The 15,816-nt window shown below is 40.9% G+C and overlaps 2 protein-coding genes across 4 annotated transcripts in view; one reads left to right on the forward strand and one right to left on the reverse strand.

Annotated features, from left to right (window-relative positions):
• Nucleotides 1-8,034, forward strand: part of LOC117945189 (ras GTPase-activating protein 1-like) — a 36,280-nt gene extending 28,246 nt beyond the window's left edge. For 2 of the 3 annotated variants that reach the window (XM_034872496.1, XM_034872498.1), the window contains exons 14-26: nucleotides 975-1,132; nucleotides 1,298-1,374; nucleotides 1,506-1,678; nucleotides 1,786-1,945; nucleotides 2,245-2,387; nucleotides 3,341-3,456; nucleotides 3,581-3,667; nucleotides 3,838-3,905; nucleotides 3,997-4,085; nucleotides 4,244-4,321; nucleotides 4,426-4,560; nucleotides 4,658-4,737; nucleotides 6,519-8,034. In XM_034872496.1, coding sequence (XP_034728387.1) covers nucleotides 975-1,132; nucleotides 1,298-1,374; nucleotides 1,506-1,678; nucleotides 1,786-1,945; nucleotides 2,245-2,387; nucleotides 3,341-3,456; nucleotides 3,581-3,667; nucleotides 3,838-3,905; nucleotides 3,997-4,085; nucleotides 4,244-4,321; nucleotides 4,426-4,560; nucleotides 4,658-4,737; nucleotides 6,519-6,567 — 1,413 coding nt within the window. In that variant the 3' untranslated portion in view covers nucleotides 6,568-8,034. The remainder of the gene's footprint in view (nucleotides 1-974; nucleotides 1,133-1,297; nucleotides 1,375-1,505; nucleotides 1,679-1,785; nucleotides 1,946-2,244; nucleotides 2,388-3,340; nucleotides 3,457-3,580; nucleotides 3,668-3,837; nucleotides 3,906-3,996; nucleotides 4,086-4,243; nucleotides 4,322-4,425; nucleotides 4,561-4,657; nucleotides 4,738-6,518) is intronic. The other variant, XM_034872497.1, reaches the window with a different exon arrangement.
• ccnh (cyclin H) lies at nucleotides 5,714-11,606 on the reverse strand. Its single transcript, XM_034872608.1, has 11 exons — nucleotides 11,592-11,606; nucleotides 11,045-11,147; nucleotides 10,810-10,928; nucleotides 10,577-10,699; nucleotides 10,392-10,465; nucleotides 9,409-9,622; nucleotides 8,874-9,037; nucleotides 8,564-8,634; nucleotides 8,339-8,444; nucleotides 6,055-6,118; nucleotides 5,714-5,954 (listed from the first exon to the last, which is right to left on the reverse strand). Exons 3-11 carry the CDS (start codon nucleotides 10,924-10,926, stop codon nucleotides 5,928-5,930), a joined length of 960 nt encoding a protein of 319 aa, XP_034728499.1. The 5' UTR covers nucleotides 10,927-10,928; nucleotides 11,045-11,147; nucleotides 11,592-11,606; the 3' UTR covers nucleotides 5,714-5,927.
• Between the last annotated feature and the right edge of the window lie 4,210 nt (nucleotides 11,607-15,816).

Consider the following 15,816-nt stretch of genomic DNA (forward strand, 5'->3'; position numbering starts at 1 on the left):
TAAGTATTTGAACACCTGAGAAAATCAATGTTAGTATTTGGTACAGTAGCCTTTGTTTGCAATTCCAGAGGTCAAACGTTTCCTGTAGTTTTTCACCAGGTTTTACACACTGCAGAAGGGATTTGGGCCCACTCCTCCACACAGATCTTCTCTAGATCAGTCAGGTTTCTGGAAACACAGAGTTTGAGCTCCCTCCAAAGATTCTCTATTTAGGAAGAAGTTCATAAACAAACTTATCAGGTCCTACCCCTTCTCTCTATTTGTATTCTTTAGTAAATACAAAATCGGAAACTTCACTTATTTACACATCATAGACACAGCAGCCTACATACATACCTACACACATTTACACTGTTTTTGTTTCTTTGTTTTCTCCTTTCTACTTCTTTCTTTACCCTGTATCTATAGCTGATTGTACAAAGGCCTTTGATAGATGAACATATTTAGAAATGTCTATTTGGACATAATTTTGGTGATAAAGGTACTGTCAAACCTAAACGGTTGCCTTTTTAATCTAGTACTTTTTTCAAAAATGGGTAAGACAATAAGGTTTATGTTAAGTTATTTTTGTTTATAGCTGGCTTACTTAACAAATGAGGAACTATTATAAATTCTTAGGCAAAGAAAAAAATCTGTGCCATACATACAAGTGCTATACTTGTTTTCTTTTCTTTGTGTGACGAGACAGATTGTGAACGGGAAAGATGAGATTCTCTGTAGAGGGGGGGTGGATCATCAGGAGAGGGTGGTAAAGGCTGGAAACACTGTAGAAGAAAGCAAGTGCAGATTGCTGTCCTCCTTAACATTTCACATTCTCAAAACTGTTGTGTTCATTAATGGTTTCGATTTTTATATACATTTTTAGTTGAGAATACTATTGAATATACTCAGCAATTATTACAACCCACCCATATGTATGCATGTATGTTATCTACTGCATATGTTTAACATGCCTAAGCTTTTTCTTCTCTCAGGTGAGCAGCCTGGTGCTGTATGTGGAGGAGGCCCACAAGCTGCCAGTAAAGTATTTCACCAACCCCTACTGTAACATCTACCTGAACAGCGTCCAGGTGGCTAAAACACACCCTAGGGAGGGGCAGAACCCCGTCTTCACAGAGGAGTTTATCTTTGAGTGAGTCTGTCACATATCTGAATGTGACCTTGGATTCTTCCACTGCTCTTTCTCCCTCTATATGTTATCCAACTCACATTTCCAGCAACCCATTTTGCTTTGAATTGCTAACATTCTTCGCTTATGGTTTACAGAATTCTAGAATATATTTATCTGTTGTTTCAGTGACTTGTCGAGTGAAATCAACAGATTTGAAATCAGCCTGAGCAACAAAACAAAAAAGAGCAAAGAAAGTGACATCTGTAAGTATATTTGCACATTTTAAAACAAATGTAATCTCTGTAGGTCTCTGCACTCACCTAATCTTCTTTTGTTTCATTTCACAACTGACATCTCTCCCACCTTTTCGTGCCTCAATCTCTCTCCCTCTCAGTGTTCATGCGTTGCCAGCTGAATCGTCTGCAGAAGGGCCAGATGATTGATGAGTGGTTCCCTCTCAGCTCCCACGTGCCTCTGAAGGGCATCGAGCCGGGCTCTTTACGTGTACGTGCCCGATACTCCATGGAGAAGATCATGCCTGAAGAGGAGTACAACGAGTTCAAAGAGGTCTGATCTGCCGAAAAGGGTTTTTTGATTGCAATGTCCATTAAATGTCTGCTGCTCTTTTATTCACTTAAAATGACAATGATATCATTGTCGTGTGTCCTCTGCAGATGATCTTGCAGAAAGAGTTCCACGTCATCTACGGTCTGGCCCATGTGTGTGGTCAGGACCGCACCTTATTGGCAAGCCTCCTCCTGCGCATCTTCAGGCACGAGAAGGCTGAAGCTCCTCTACTCAGGACACTCAATGACAGAGAGATTAACATGGAGGGTGAGAAAGCAAGCAGTAATAACAAGACATGTGAAGTGATGTAAAAACAAGCATTGCTGAAATAATGGATCTGCATACATTTTACCCAAGGAACCCACAGTATAATACTGTTGAATACAATGTATTGTAAATTGGTGCTAAACCTTCAATCCTTTTGCATAGCAACACATCGGTCTGCAGTGTTGTACAGCGTTCAGCTTTAATGTTTTGATTGTTTGTTGAGACGCTTCAGCCAGAAACATGTACAACCATGTGTGCAAACACTTGCTAAACCTTCTCTGCTTGTGCACTGCAACCAGACGAAGCCACAACATTGTTCAGAGCGACCACACTGGCCAGCACGCTGATGGAGCAGTACATGAAGGCCACAGCCACACCATTTGTCCACCATGCTCTCAAAGACACCATCCTCAGGATCATGGAGAGCAAACAGTCCTGTGAGGTAAAGACTTACACTGGGTTTTTCTCTCTTACACACGGCAATACACAATGTCTCCAACCTATTTTCCCCTTAACGGATCTGTGGTACATGGTTAAAAAGCACTTGGCATTTATATATCCTATCAGTGCAGTTGCTCTGCAAGCCTGGCCAAAAAACAGTCAGTGACACAGCATCAACCAGGCTGAGATTGAGGCTGCTCTGTGAGCCTTAGTCAGAATCTCTATATATATATATATATATATACACTACCGGTCAAAAGTTTGGGGTCACTTTCCATTGGACTCCATTATAGACAGGATACCAGCTGAGATCAGTTGCCTTGTTTTTTTTAACCAGGGCAGCAGTTTCCAGATTACATTATGTGCTTACATAATTGCAAAAGGGTTGTTTAATGTTTTCTTAGTTAGTTTTTTAAAATAATATCAGATTAGTAAACAAAATGTGCCTTTGGAACATTGGATGAATGGTTGCTGATAATGGGAAACGTAGATATTGCATTAAAGATCAGCCACCCACCCAGATCTGCTGGTATCCTGTCTATAATGGAGTGGAATGGAAATTTGTAAGTGACCCCAAACTTTTGACCGGTAGTGTATATATATATATATATATTTTAACACTTATCCGTGCAGACGGTGACAGAAGAACAACCGCTACAGTGAGTTGTTCAAAAGCTTGTTGTTTCGAGCCTTCTTAGTGTTTTAAAAATAGCTATTTTGAGGCTAGTGTAAAAGTGCCCCTAGCTCTCCCATTCAAAAGGCCATTTGATCGCAATAACAAGAATATGGTATATTTTAAAAGTGGTGCTTCCGTCCTAAATATGCTTTTAAACGAAAGTTTGACTTGGGTACATTGACAAAAAAGACCCTAGGTTAGAGAGAGAGTTACGCTTTAATTAACCGTCATGTTTTCTGCTTTCCCCCTGCTGCTGTCTTTCCCTCTTTGCTTTTAAGCTGAACCCTTCCAAACTGGAAAAGAATGAGGATGTGAACCTGAACCTTGCTCATCTCCTCAACATCCTGTCTGAACTGGTGGAGAAGATCTTCATGGCTGCTGAGATCCTGCCACCGTAAGAACAAACCCACATATACTCACACAGTGTTGTTCCGAGTAGATCACTCAAAACTGGCTGCCAAATGTCTAATAAACCCAAATAATATGTCATTGTTTTTCTGTGATGATGACCCATCCAGGACATTGAGGTTCATCTATGGCTGTCTCCAGAAATCGGTGCAGCAGAAATGGCCCACCAACACCACCATGCGAACAAGAGTTGTAAGGTAAAGAAAAACAAATACTCAATGGACACACTTCTTTTGAGAGTTGAAAAGCTGTCAACATACCTTTTTGTCTGTGTTAACTGCCCATTAGAACTACAACTTTAATTTCAGCATGTTATTTTGTGTTAGTTTTCATTCAGTCCGACTTACTTCATCTATTCTTCTTCCAGTGGCTTTGTCTTCCTAAGACTCATCTGCCCTGCCATCCTCAACCCCAGATTGTTTAACATCATTGCTGGTATGTATGGGTTGAACAACACACAAAATCCCTCTATTTGCCATGTGACAATGTAATAATGTGTGTTTTATACCACCCTCTCTTCTTGCAGACCCTCCATCTTCAGCAGCAGGCAGGACCCTCACACTGGTGGCTAAGTCTGTCCAGAACCTGGCTAACCTGGTTGAATTCGGTGCTAAGGTGAGGAGTATGTACTTGAAACAATAGCATGCAGTTGAGTAGAAATATTGTTTTGACAGTGGCTATACATCAGTGCAGTCATTTTCAATGGTATTTGTAATGTCTGCTGTAAGTTATGATAGACTCATTCTACAAAGGGTTATTCTTTCCTCAAACAGGAGCCCTATATGGAGGGTGTGAACCCTTTCATCAAAAACAACAAACACAGGATGATCATGTTTCTGGATGAGTTGGGGGTGAGTAACATTCTTTTCCTTCTGATCAAATCGTCAGAAGTCACTTATTCTTCCTTGCCAACTGAGCTTCCTAAGCTTAGAAAAACTGTCCACTGTGTGTGTAGAATGTCCCTGACCTCCCTGAAGCCACAGAGCACTTTAGGACGGACCTGTCCCGGGACCTGGCTGCGCTGCACGAGGTCTGTGCCACACACTCAGACGAGCTCCGGACGCTGAGCAACGAGAGGGGAGCACAGCAGGTCAGAGACTGATGAGATGCATGGCTGTGCACGCACAGGACAATTAACTGCCGTCCTGTTTCAGAGGATTTATCTAATTCCTGTTTCCTGTCTGCAGCATGTGTTGAAAAAGCTGCTGGCCATCACAGAGCTGCTCCAGCAGAAGCAGACTCAGTATGCCATGTCCAACAGCAACAGGTAGTACTGCACTCCTCTTCTCCTCCCATCTTTCCATCCTCCACCGGAGTGCAGCGCAGAAGAGACCTAGCATGCTCTACCCTCATCACCATGGCAACCCCTTCATCACGTCTTCTTCCAATAGTCCTGCCCATCCCCACCCACCATCTTGTCCCGTTCACCACCAGAGAGCTATGCAACAACAACCAATACAGTACTTAAAAACACAAATACAAAAACAACTTGCACCAGGGACTGCCAGCTGTATGCACAGGAAACATACTGTTCACTTATAAACTGTTCACAATTCTGACTTGGGTACATTTCATTCCCTTCATCATGAGGGCCAAATATTAAGATTTCAAGAGTTTTTGTACTGTGTTTTGATAGCACAGGTTGCCAAAGTGTACCCCCCCTTCCTATTCAGTATGAGGAAACTGACATGAAAAAGCTAGTTCTCTCAGTGACCTTTTCTTGTAACTGGATTATGAGCGATAATGCTTTTTATACTGTAATTGACTGATTTATTTTAAGGTTGTGACAATATCCGCAAAGTGCTAAAACTAGCATTTCTGTCTATTTTTTTTGTTTTGTTCTTTCATCGTTTTCTAGATTGGAACAAAGTCTTTAGAAAAGTATGGTTATTTTATATTAAGAATAAATTCTCTTGCTGGAATCATGAGTATATAAGTGAGATAAGCTGCATTTTTTTCCCTCAGACTTTATCAGCTTTTTTTTTGATAATTTGGTTAAGTCTTTTTTTGAAACTTCTCAATGCCGGACAAGACACATAATCAGAAACCAAGTACAATGAAAGTGTTTACAGCAGTAAAATGTCAATAGTACGGACTGTATCAGACATGCATGCACTTATTAAACAGTTTTTGTAAAGTAGATTGAGTCATTCATTGTCCCCTGACAAAGGTGGAGAAATGTATGCACACAGTATCATGTGGCTTTTGTTCTGTTTATTAACTGCAGAAACCGTAAGACAAAATGTAGAAAAATATATTTATTCTTACTGCAGGACAAAAGCAAACTCAAATGTCTACAATAGCCCATAGAAAAGTAAATATAACATATACACAAATGCAACTATAACTGTCTATGACACTCCATTGTGCTTTACATAATGGCTTGGTCATCCAAACTTGACAGTTTAATGTTGAAATTAACTAGCATGTTAACTTTAAATCCAAAACCATAAATGCTCACAACAGGTCTTCATCAGTCCATTCCTGCAATGACAAAAAAGTTAATTTCAGAAGGATTTTACAGGAATGATGTAGCTTAACTAAGTGTCAGAATGCCAGCCTGTAATGCAAAATACTGTCTCACCTCTTCTGTTAAACGTGCTTCTTTTGCAACATGACCGTCTTCTTCATATCCTCTCTTACGTTTGCTGCAATACAAAAGTAATTTTACTACGAGTCGACGCGTACCAAAACAGCAAGTTTAGAATAACTCTGAATCAGAACCTATCTTTACAAGCCGTAATTGTTGAACATTGTTCATTCTGTTCAACATTTGTGACCAACCCCTTCAAGCCCATTTAACACTCATTAAGGTAGTATGTAGATAATGTGGCATCTCGTTTTATACTACACCTCCATAATCACCAATAGTAGCTGTAGTAGCCCATGTCTTTTCATTTTCAACCGTTACGCAACTTCATTTCTAGTTCAAGAAGTTCATTCAACCTAGTTCACGCCATGTGTGAATATGCATACAGACATAGCATTTTAAGTTGAGTGACTCTCCAAGCATGTGTCTTTTACAAACATGTCCACTTTATCTTACAGGACAGAGTGCACCATCATGTCACTGGCTGCTGCCATCCAGGTAATGTGAGTTTTACAGGTCCCACCCCCTCCCCGAGAATCAAAGTGTGGTAGTCAGAGCGCACAGCCAGCCAGCCAAAGTAAGGCCTCATCCCATGAGGTGCCCGACCGAAGACTTGAGTCAGTTTGTATTTATAAGCATGTGGCCTAGATTCTTGACCGTTCAAACTAAATATGGCAGTTCTCCATGGGAAACTACATGCTGCATATCTGAAACCTGTCCTTCCAAAGCCCCAAAATATTTCAGACACAGACAGTGTGTTGAACTGATAAATAATTGATAAGAAGCCTTGTCGCATAAGACCTCGAAGAGATGATTTCTATGAAGATGGACCTGAGATGCGTTCTACTGGAGCAAGGCCTGACCTTCTTTTCTCCCGGTATGCCTGCCACTCCCTCAGTTTGACTGGTTACGTCTGGCGATTGACGTGACAACCAGACAAAAAGTGGCACCCTGATCAGCCACTCCTTTCCTTGGACAAAAACTTGCGAGGATTACAGGGGAGGCAATCCAAAGTATTGAAGTAGCGTTTTCTGCCGTCATCAGGGAATTTTAAACACAGCACCTCTCTCCAAGATGACACAAGCCTTAACTCCCCTTTCTACACACCATCCGCACGGCCACCTGGTTTTAATACAAGCTCTTCCTTTAAACCACTAATGACTTCCACTGTCTTTGTGTATAACCTACCAGGTAGCGCTGGAACCACTTGTTACAGTTTTATATGATGCTTTGTTTGTTGATATTAAATACTTAGGCTTGTATAGAAGTAAAAGGTGTTTGTGTATGGTCTAGCTGAACAGAGCTGGACGATAGTCTAAGAGTTTGTAGGAGATCTCTGTAACCTGTCCTGTGCATGTGTTAACCCTGAATGGATCCTGCTATACAGTAGTGTGTGGGCCTACATATCTGCTGCTCTAACAAACATCACCTGCACCCCCCATGAGCCTTGGGGGTGTGAACAAAAGCTTTCATCCATTTGCAGTCTCTCTTGCTGTCCTGCCATCACCGGTGGCGTTTCAGCACACCTCTTGCACCGACTATTTTCATATAGATTCATCCTGAGAAGTCATGCCACGCACAGATTTATCAACTTCAAAGTCATAAGGGGTCGGCGTCGTGTGCCTCCTGATGATTCAAGCAGCTGCAGAGTCTGAATCTGTGCCTGTCATAGCTCAAGAGTTTACCAAACTGTTTACTGTAGTTGCACTTAAAGATACCACAAACCTCACCTGTGATAAATACAGATTAATGATGTCGAATGAGCCTAAAGGTCTCCTCATCAGCGATGCCAATATCAGCTGTGCTACATGGTATGGGTGATGTAGGGAGGAATGTGGCCGTGTTGTACTTGCTTTCTGTATTTCAAACAACTGATCATGCGTTCCTTTTTATTTTTCTACCTTATACTGAACCTTGAACCTTTTGCATCTTAGATACGACAACCTGGCTAAAAAATAAAACTGTTACTATGTACGACAACAGAAAACTTGACTTGCTTACTTGGGTGTGGGCCATAGAAATGACACTGGTGATTACAAAAGGCATACATCTACCAGCACCAATACACAACTCTTCAGAACAGAATGACTCTTTGCTATTGTAACATTAACTGCTGAAACTAAAAAAGTGCCCAAAATGTCACTACACTAGTTCTGTCTCAGTACAAGGACTAGTTAAGACATTTCATTTTCTCCACAATAAAGTCACATGTGTTGACTTTTGTCATGCTAGTGTATAGTGTGACGACATACTGTAATGTCTGACTTCATCTCCTTACCTGCTTGAACTGGCAAATTCAGCATGAATCCTCTCCAACTTCTTTTTGCAAGCATTCACCTCCTCTGGTTTGGGAAGCTCATACTTCTTTAAGAGCGTTTTCATCCCTGGATGAACAGAGAAAACATTTACTTCAAATGTCACATAAACTCGCCCTTTGCATCTTTATAACACTGGCTCATTATCACCATCTTGTGGTGTCACATTAGAGGTGCAGTTTACTTACGTCTCATTGAGTCATACATCTTTGAGAGAGTCTCTTTGTCTTCTTTCAGTCGCAAACATTCCGTCAGGTAGCTAGGCATGTGAAACAACCAACGAAAGCATCATTGTTCATTTGCACGCTAACAATTCTTCATGAGTGACATTTCAGATGATGGTTTTTCTTTTTATTCTGGTCGCACATTTGCCTTTAACGGCAATCCAAACAGAGTTCATGTTTATCAGCTGATTATTTTAAAGGCCATTTCATTACTAAATCTACTTCACACTGAGCAATCTTCCTTGTTTTAATCTGAGCGTGTCTATAGACCCACCTCTCCATGCTGAGGCCGGCTCTCGAGGCGCTGTTCAGTATAGCCGTTAGAGCGATCTGGGAGGGGGGAAACAGCAGTCCTGCATCTGTCATGGCTGCCTGTGTCAGAAAGTCATCAGCACTCTTCCTCAGTGACTCAGGGTTCTCCATCGTGGGGTATCTTGTCTGAGAGATGAAATGTATAAAAATAGGACACAGTTCATTAAGTCACGACTATTTAATAAGGATGGGACGATGTGCTTTTGTCCCGATTCAATTCTTTCACAATAAATGGGTGCTGATTCAATTTGTGTTGGGATTTTCCTTTATTGTGATTCTAGAAGTACCGTATAACCAACACTTTTTTTTTGTGGGGGGGGGTTCCCTTTCTTATAGTGGATGGACATGAAAGAAAGAAATAATAAATACAGATTCAAGGGAAAAGAATCAATTTCAAAAATCGTCGCAAAAAAAAAAAGCCCTTCTATTTACTTAGCTAGTTGGGACATTTTATGAGTACAAGAGTGATATTTGAAGTTCTCCAGAAATCCCCCTACCTTGAGGTCGATGAGCAGGCCCTCCATCGGTCTGTAGGGATTGTGCACCACCAGGTGAAAGTTGAGTTGTTGGATCAGCAGAAGCTCATACTCCAGGATCTGCTCCAGAACCCTTTCCTGCCCTGCCGGGGTCTCCTGCACAAGGTTGCCCACAAACTGGGTGCTGGACACGTTGAACTCGTCCACTTTACAGGACAGGTATGCACATGTCAGCCTGAAAACAGGAAGGGGAGTTTGAAATAGGTTGCATAGAACATAGATCAGTACTTTCCCCCCCTCAGCTCTAGTTGCCAGATAATTAGATGCTACTGCCATTGTGTTTTCAATCAAATTGCAGATGTGGGCGGGCATTTAGAGGTCCAGAAACCAGGCTACAGCTGAGAGGACCTGATAACATATTCGGAACTGGCACGCCACACGTACACTAGGGCTGGGCAATATATCAATATTACATCGGCATCGATTCCGAGGCTGTCATCTTACATTTTGGATATCCTAATATCGTGAAAGTGTAGTCCCTTCCTGGTTTTAAAGGCTGCCTTACAGTAAAGTGATGTCATTTTCTGAACTTTATTGTTTGCCTACTTAAGTCATTGCATCCACATCATTGGTGATAATTTATCAAAACTCCCACTGTGTTAATCTGTTTTGAAAGCACCATAATCAACCCTACAATATCAGCTTAGATGTATTTGTGATATTTGATTTTCTCCATATCACCCAGCTCTAATGTAAACATAATTTTAAAACCACGGATAATAAAAAAAAACAAAAAAAAAACATATGTTGGTAATATTATGCATCTGCTCCAAATAGTATTGCTTCCAGCATCTGGAACACACAACTGGAGTTTATTTATTAATTCATGTGTTGATTCAATTAGTGGATCCTACCACTATTATCTAGAGCTAGGACTAATTCTTCTTTTAAGCTTTGGAAATGCTTATTTTATTCCCCCTAAAACATACACTCTGTGTACTCACATGATAATCCTAGGGTGGTACTCCATAATGGAGTTGTTGAGGTAGAATCTTCTGAAGTACATGATAGCTGTCCCCTGCATAGGTGAGACACATACGGGCAGTAATATATTATTATCATTAGTAGTAGTATTGTTATTATTTAAATGTATAGTCCCCATGCAGATGTAAAGAAAGAAGACACATACCACAACAGACTTGGGCATTATCGGCTTGAAAGCATTGCAGAAGTCCAGCATCCTCTTCTCATAGTGTCGGAGCAGAATGTCTTCCTCATGACGGTCCAAGAACCTGTCCTCACTGACCCCGGGCTGGTTGAGACAGAGAGACGGGCGGAGGTGAAGGAAACCGTCACACTTTGGACTTTTGTTCTGGTTTTCTGTGGTTTTTGTGTAACGTAAACGTTACCAGCTTTACTTACCTTCCCACTTTCTAGCATCTTGTTACGAAATTTCTGGTTGGCCTTGTATCGCTTCTGCTCAACGTCGTTGTCACTTTTAAAAATCCAGTATTTCCCCTGTGAACTGTTGTGGAACATGGCTGCAGAGCGAAGGAACAGTAACGCTGACAGTTGTTGCTCCCAGTGGAACAACTTTGCACTAGTATTAGCGTTAATTCGCTTTATTTGTGTCTAAATATACGCTAGTCCAACACACCCGGATACCGTCAACGGTGTAATGAGGCAGAAGGCAGCTGTGTACAAAACCGCCTCTTTAATTCCTCGTGAAACTTAAAATAAAAATACAAAAACACCACCAGCTGTATTAACCATAAAATAGAATAACACTGATGCGCGTCGCTATTCTCTTGCGTCAATGTTGTCCCGTTTTGATGACGTGCTAATACCGTAAATTAGGACACAGTACGCACAACAAATGGGTTTATCAGGCTTCTCTCTCGCTCTCTCTGTCTCTCTCTCTCTCTTTTCTCTCTCTCTCTTTCGCTCACACACACGTGCGCGCACACACACACACACACACACACACACACACACACACACACACACACACACACACACACACACACACACAATAATTTGAGTAGGTTTGGGATTACATTCATAAAATAAAATGCCCAAGTATCTGGCTCCAACACTGCTGTAATGTATACTTTACAAAGGCCTACTTAATGCTAAATGTAGCCTTGGCCATCTATTTTTTATCAAAACATTTTGATTAGAAAAAATGTAACTGCCTTTTTGACAAAACATACACCACCTATGCAAAGGACCCCCTCTGGGTGTCCCACATCTTGAGATTTTTTACACAACCAACCTGCTCTTGAAAAATAAAATAAAATCAGATAAATGAGGTTTATCCACAAAGTCCTGTTTTAACATGGTGCGTAAGACTATTTATCCATACAATAGCCAACCAGTTATCAGGATTTCCCTCCACTTCCTCCCTCACTACCTGGTTTAAACTTCAGTATAGTTGCTTCACGAGCATGTTGGTCAAATTCCTGGATTTGGATCATTTTAGATGAAGAGCATAGCCTAACAGAAATTGAATCACAGTATGTTTAGATGGAGCCACTCAACCCCCACCTGTGTTTGCGTATACCGTAATTTGCATAAACATGAGTAATTTATGAATAATAAATGCCCTTGCATTCAGCGGGAGCCGTTAATTTGCATATCACCACAGCTACAGTTTTATTTCCGTAGTGCGGTGTTATCATGAAGCCCTTCAAGCCTGCATAAACCAGAATCAAAGAAATAAGGCTTTAACAGGTATGTGCTGAGGACTGTTTTATTATCTTAATCTCTTTCTCTACAGGCGGAAAAGATTTGAACTTTAATGTCTGAGCTCTGTCTGTGATGGGATGTAAAATGCTCCAGCCCACGTTCAATGTGCGCCAGCTTTACATCTGCAGTATCCATCGCTCAGGTCTTGCCCTGTCAATTGCATAAACATGAAGTGCCGATGCATTATTGATGAGACCATTGCAACGTGTACTGTATGCGCGCCTGTGTGTATATGCTTGCATGTGTGCGTGAGTGACTGTGTGCATATACCTGTACGTCTGTGTTGTCAGTATAACCAAACACTTTTCCTCCTGCTATTTCGCATAATTCAGCAGTGTGGTGGTGTAGATGACACATTTTTGTCTTTTTTTTATCTTGTGTTAGAATATCTTAAAAACAAATGCATTTTGTTACATTCATGTTGAATTTTCTACTCACAATTTTGGCAGTAATCAATGCAGCTTGCAGAAGAAATGCTTGAATGCTATTGAAACCGAGGCAGCAAGTACAACTCTCTGTGTGTATCGCTATGAGTGTGTGTGTGTGTGTGTGTGTGTGAGAGGTGATTTGGAAAAGAGAGAGACAAAATGTTAAGTCAGGCTTGAGTGTGTATGTCTGTGACAAAAGGTTGTGCCTGTATTATCTGACAGGCAGTGTTTAATGGAAAATCCGACTTGGGTTATTTGGTGGCATCACCAGATCATCAGAATGATCTTTGAGCCTCTCTGATCAAGTAAGTCTCATCAACCCAGAGTCGACTCCTGTCTGTTATTTCTCAGCTGCATATGAAAACCTTTCTAGGCATGCTGAAATTATTGCAATTCATGGACACAAAGTCAGCCGTTGACTGACGGATTTATGCTGTGTGAAGCATCACCTTGGCTTTGTAAACTATTCATGATGATAATGTTGTGGAGGAAGAGGATGAAGATAATCCCCACCTAGTAGCCCACCTCCCCACCGTCTCATCTCATCTCTGAAGTTACTTTCTTGTATGAATGGAAATAATTAAAAATAACCTTGACAACGATGCAATTGATTTATCTGACCAGTGAGCTTGCTTAATCTCTTTTTCCCCTTCTCTGATATTTCCCGTTTTTGCTGTAGCGTTCAATCCATTTCAGCTTCACACACCAACAAATACAATTAAATCCTGATTCAAACTCCCTGTATGTGCATATTAATTATTCTGCCCTCTATCCAGCACCAACGCCCTACCCCCCCCCCCCCCCCCCCCCCCCCCCCCCCCATTGCGCTCCAGTTGCTGTGGCAACCAGGAGTGGCAGTGCTGATGTCAGAGACTCCTCCAAGGACAGTCATGCAGGCGCTGGGTCAGGTGATGTGTACTGCTACTGGGCATCGGCTAACACCCAAGAACAAAATGGCCACCATCCTCTTTATACCTACTTTTTGCCGCATGGGCTTTAACAAAACAGGAGGTGCACCTGTGCTTGCTTGATACCTTTTTTGTTTTGATGACATGTGTGATATGGACGATGGGGGATATTCTCAGTGTGATTGGTGCGACCGAAACACATGACAGAACTGAGCTGTCTGAGCCTGTCAGAGATCAGCTGCCTGTCTGAGGAATGTTCAAATCTGCCTGGCTATTTAACTGCATTCACATCAGTGTGTGTGCCTTTGTGTTTGAATGTGTCCGTACATTGGTTTCCTCAGGTTGGCATTAAGCAGCCAATGTTTTTTTTCCCCCCTGTCTCCCTCCCCCTCCCCTCCAGACACTCAAAGCTCCCCCACCATCTCTCTCTCCCTCTCTGTCTCTAATTGAGCTTTGTGTCTACCTCCAACTCCATTCAAATCCAGAGTCATTTGCATACTGCCGCCGCACGCCGGACAGCTCCCCAGCTGTACAGTACAGAACTAAATGAGGAACACAGACCCACTTTACGTGACGTGAATACTAAGCAGCGAGGAGAGTCATTTTTTCTGTTTCCTGAAAACACAGCTACCTGAGCGATGATGGGTAGAGAGGAAGGACGATGGTTGTATCAAATCAGTGTATTCAGCGCAAGACAGATATTACCAGCCTGAAAGCAGATGCTGATGTAGAGGAAGAGTTTATTATTTCTAATAAAACAAGACATTGCAGATGGTATCATATATAATTTAATATAAAAGTAGCCAGATGTACTGTGGTATATGTAATGGAAGATTGTGATTAAAAAGCCAGTTTTATATGTTAGTGTTCAGACATCAGAACCTATCAGTAGTTTCCTTTTTTTTCATATCACAAACGTTCTGCAGGGAAATTCAGGATTTACCTAGCTGTTTTGCTCAAATATTGCCAGGTTTGATTCAGACCCAGCTGCCCCTTGGCTTTTCTCTGGCTTCAGTCCTGTGGAGGCCTGATCCTAAACTCTATTGCACTTCCTCAGAGAGACTTCCTCAGCATCGAGGAATTTTCGGGACATTTTGCCTGAGTGCGCAGATACACGTAATGATGTTGTATTTTTGATGCACTTCAACCACACTTAACAGACTGTGTTAAGCATGTCCTTAATGGGAAGATTAAAACCCCAAGGCCAATTTTCATTTCTAGCTTATTGGTAGGGATTTGTGACATTTCAACTCATTTCAGGATTCAATCAAAGCCATGGCTCCAGGGAGAGAAAAAAAATGGCATGCTCTTTATGGCAAATCCAACTGTCCTTGGTTTGCTATATGCATACTTCTTCCTCCACAGTAGGACCAGTGAGAATTGAGTGTAATTAAATGATGCATTTAACCTTACCTTGAAGACAAGCAGTGCAAAAGTGTTTCAGGTTAGTTCCCTCAGTGAATTTACATGGAAATGTTTTATTTAGAAAACAATGTAACTTCAGTGTTCATTTGTGAATGGCTGCAAGGATTTAAATCACCGGGGAGTGAAAAACAAATATCATTCTGAGCACTGTAGCTTTGAGGGAAATGCAGAGAAGGGCAGATGGAGTGATGTTAAAGTGCAGCCATTCTGTTGAAAGTCCAAATTCTTCACAGTACAAAGCTCCAGCAAGTCCTCCAAATGACCCCTTATATCAATGCAATGTTCTCACTTTTCCAAATAGCCAGGCCTTTAGGGTGAAATGGATGCATGTGTAGTGTGCTGCAGAGTAATGTCTAAGTCTGTTGGCACTGTTCTCTTTTTCTTGCCAAAGAACTGGAGTGTATGTGTGTATTCAAGCATGGACGTGTCTACTATGTGGGTTGTATATTGTGTAATTGAGAGGCATTTTTTTTTTTCTTTTTAAAAATATTACATTTAAAATATATGCATTTGTAACATACATATATATATATATATATATATATATATATATATATATATATATATATATATATATATATATATATATATATATATATAGTATATATATATATATATATATACACATATATGTATATATATACATATATATTGTATATGTATGTGTATATACATACATACATATATAATTTAATACACACGTGTATTTAATTTCTATCAGAGATGGAAACGTTCACAATAGTGATCTAATGTCACAATAAATTTAACATTTTGGTTCAAATCCTACATTTAAAATAGATACATTCTTCTTCACAAACTTGCATCAATTACAAAAAAAATTAGATACCTCACCAAAAAATTCTATTTTAAATGTGTGTGTACATCACCAAGGCGAGTGGATGAGATACACACATCAGTGT

Source organism: Etheostoma cragini, chromosome 5 (genome assembly GCF_013103735.1).
Source record: "Etheostoma cragini isolate CJK2018 chromosome 5, CSU_Ecrag_1.0, whole genome shotgun sequence".
NCBI classification, from domain to species: domain Eukaryota; kingdom Metazoa; phylum Chordata; class Actinopteri; order Perciformes; family Percidae; genus Etheostoma; species Etheostoma cragini.

Bases quoted from the DNA above. Each gene is read 5' to 3' on its own strand.
- ccnh (XM_034872608.1), bottom strand. From the start codon at position 10,926: ATGTTCCACAACAGTTCACAGGGGAAATACTGGATTTTTAAAAGTGAC. The intron at 9,623-10,391 runs GTGAGTACACAG...TCCTGTTTTCAG, and splicing joins TACCACCCTAGGATTATCAT to GCTGACATGTGCATACCTGT. The intron at 5,955-6,054 runs GTGAGACAGTAT...TTGTCATTGCAG, and splicing joins AAGCACGTTTAACAGAAGAG to GAATGGACTGATGAAGACCT.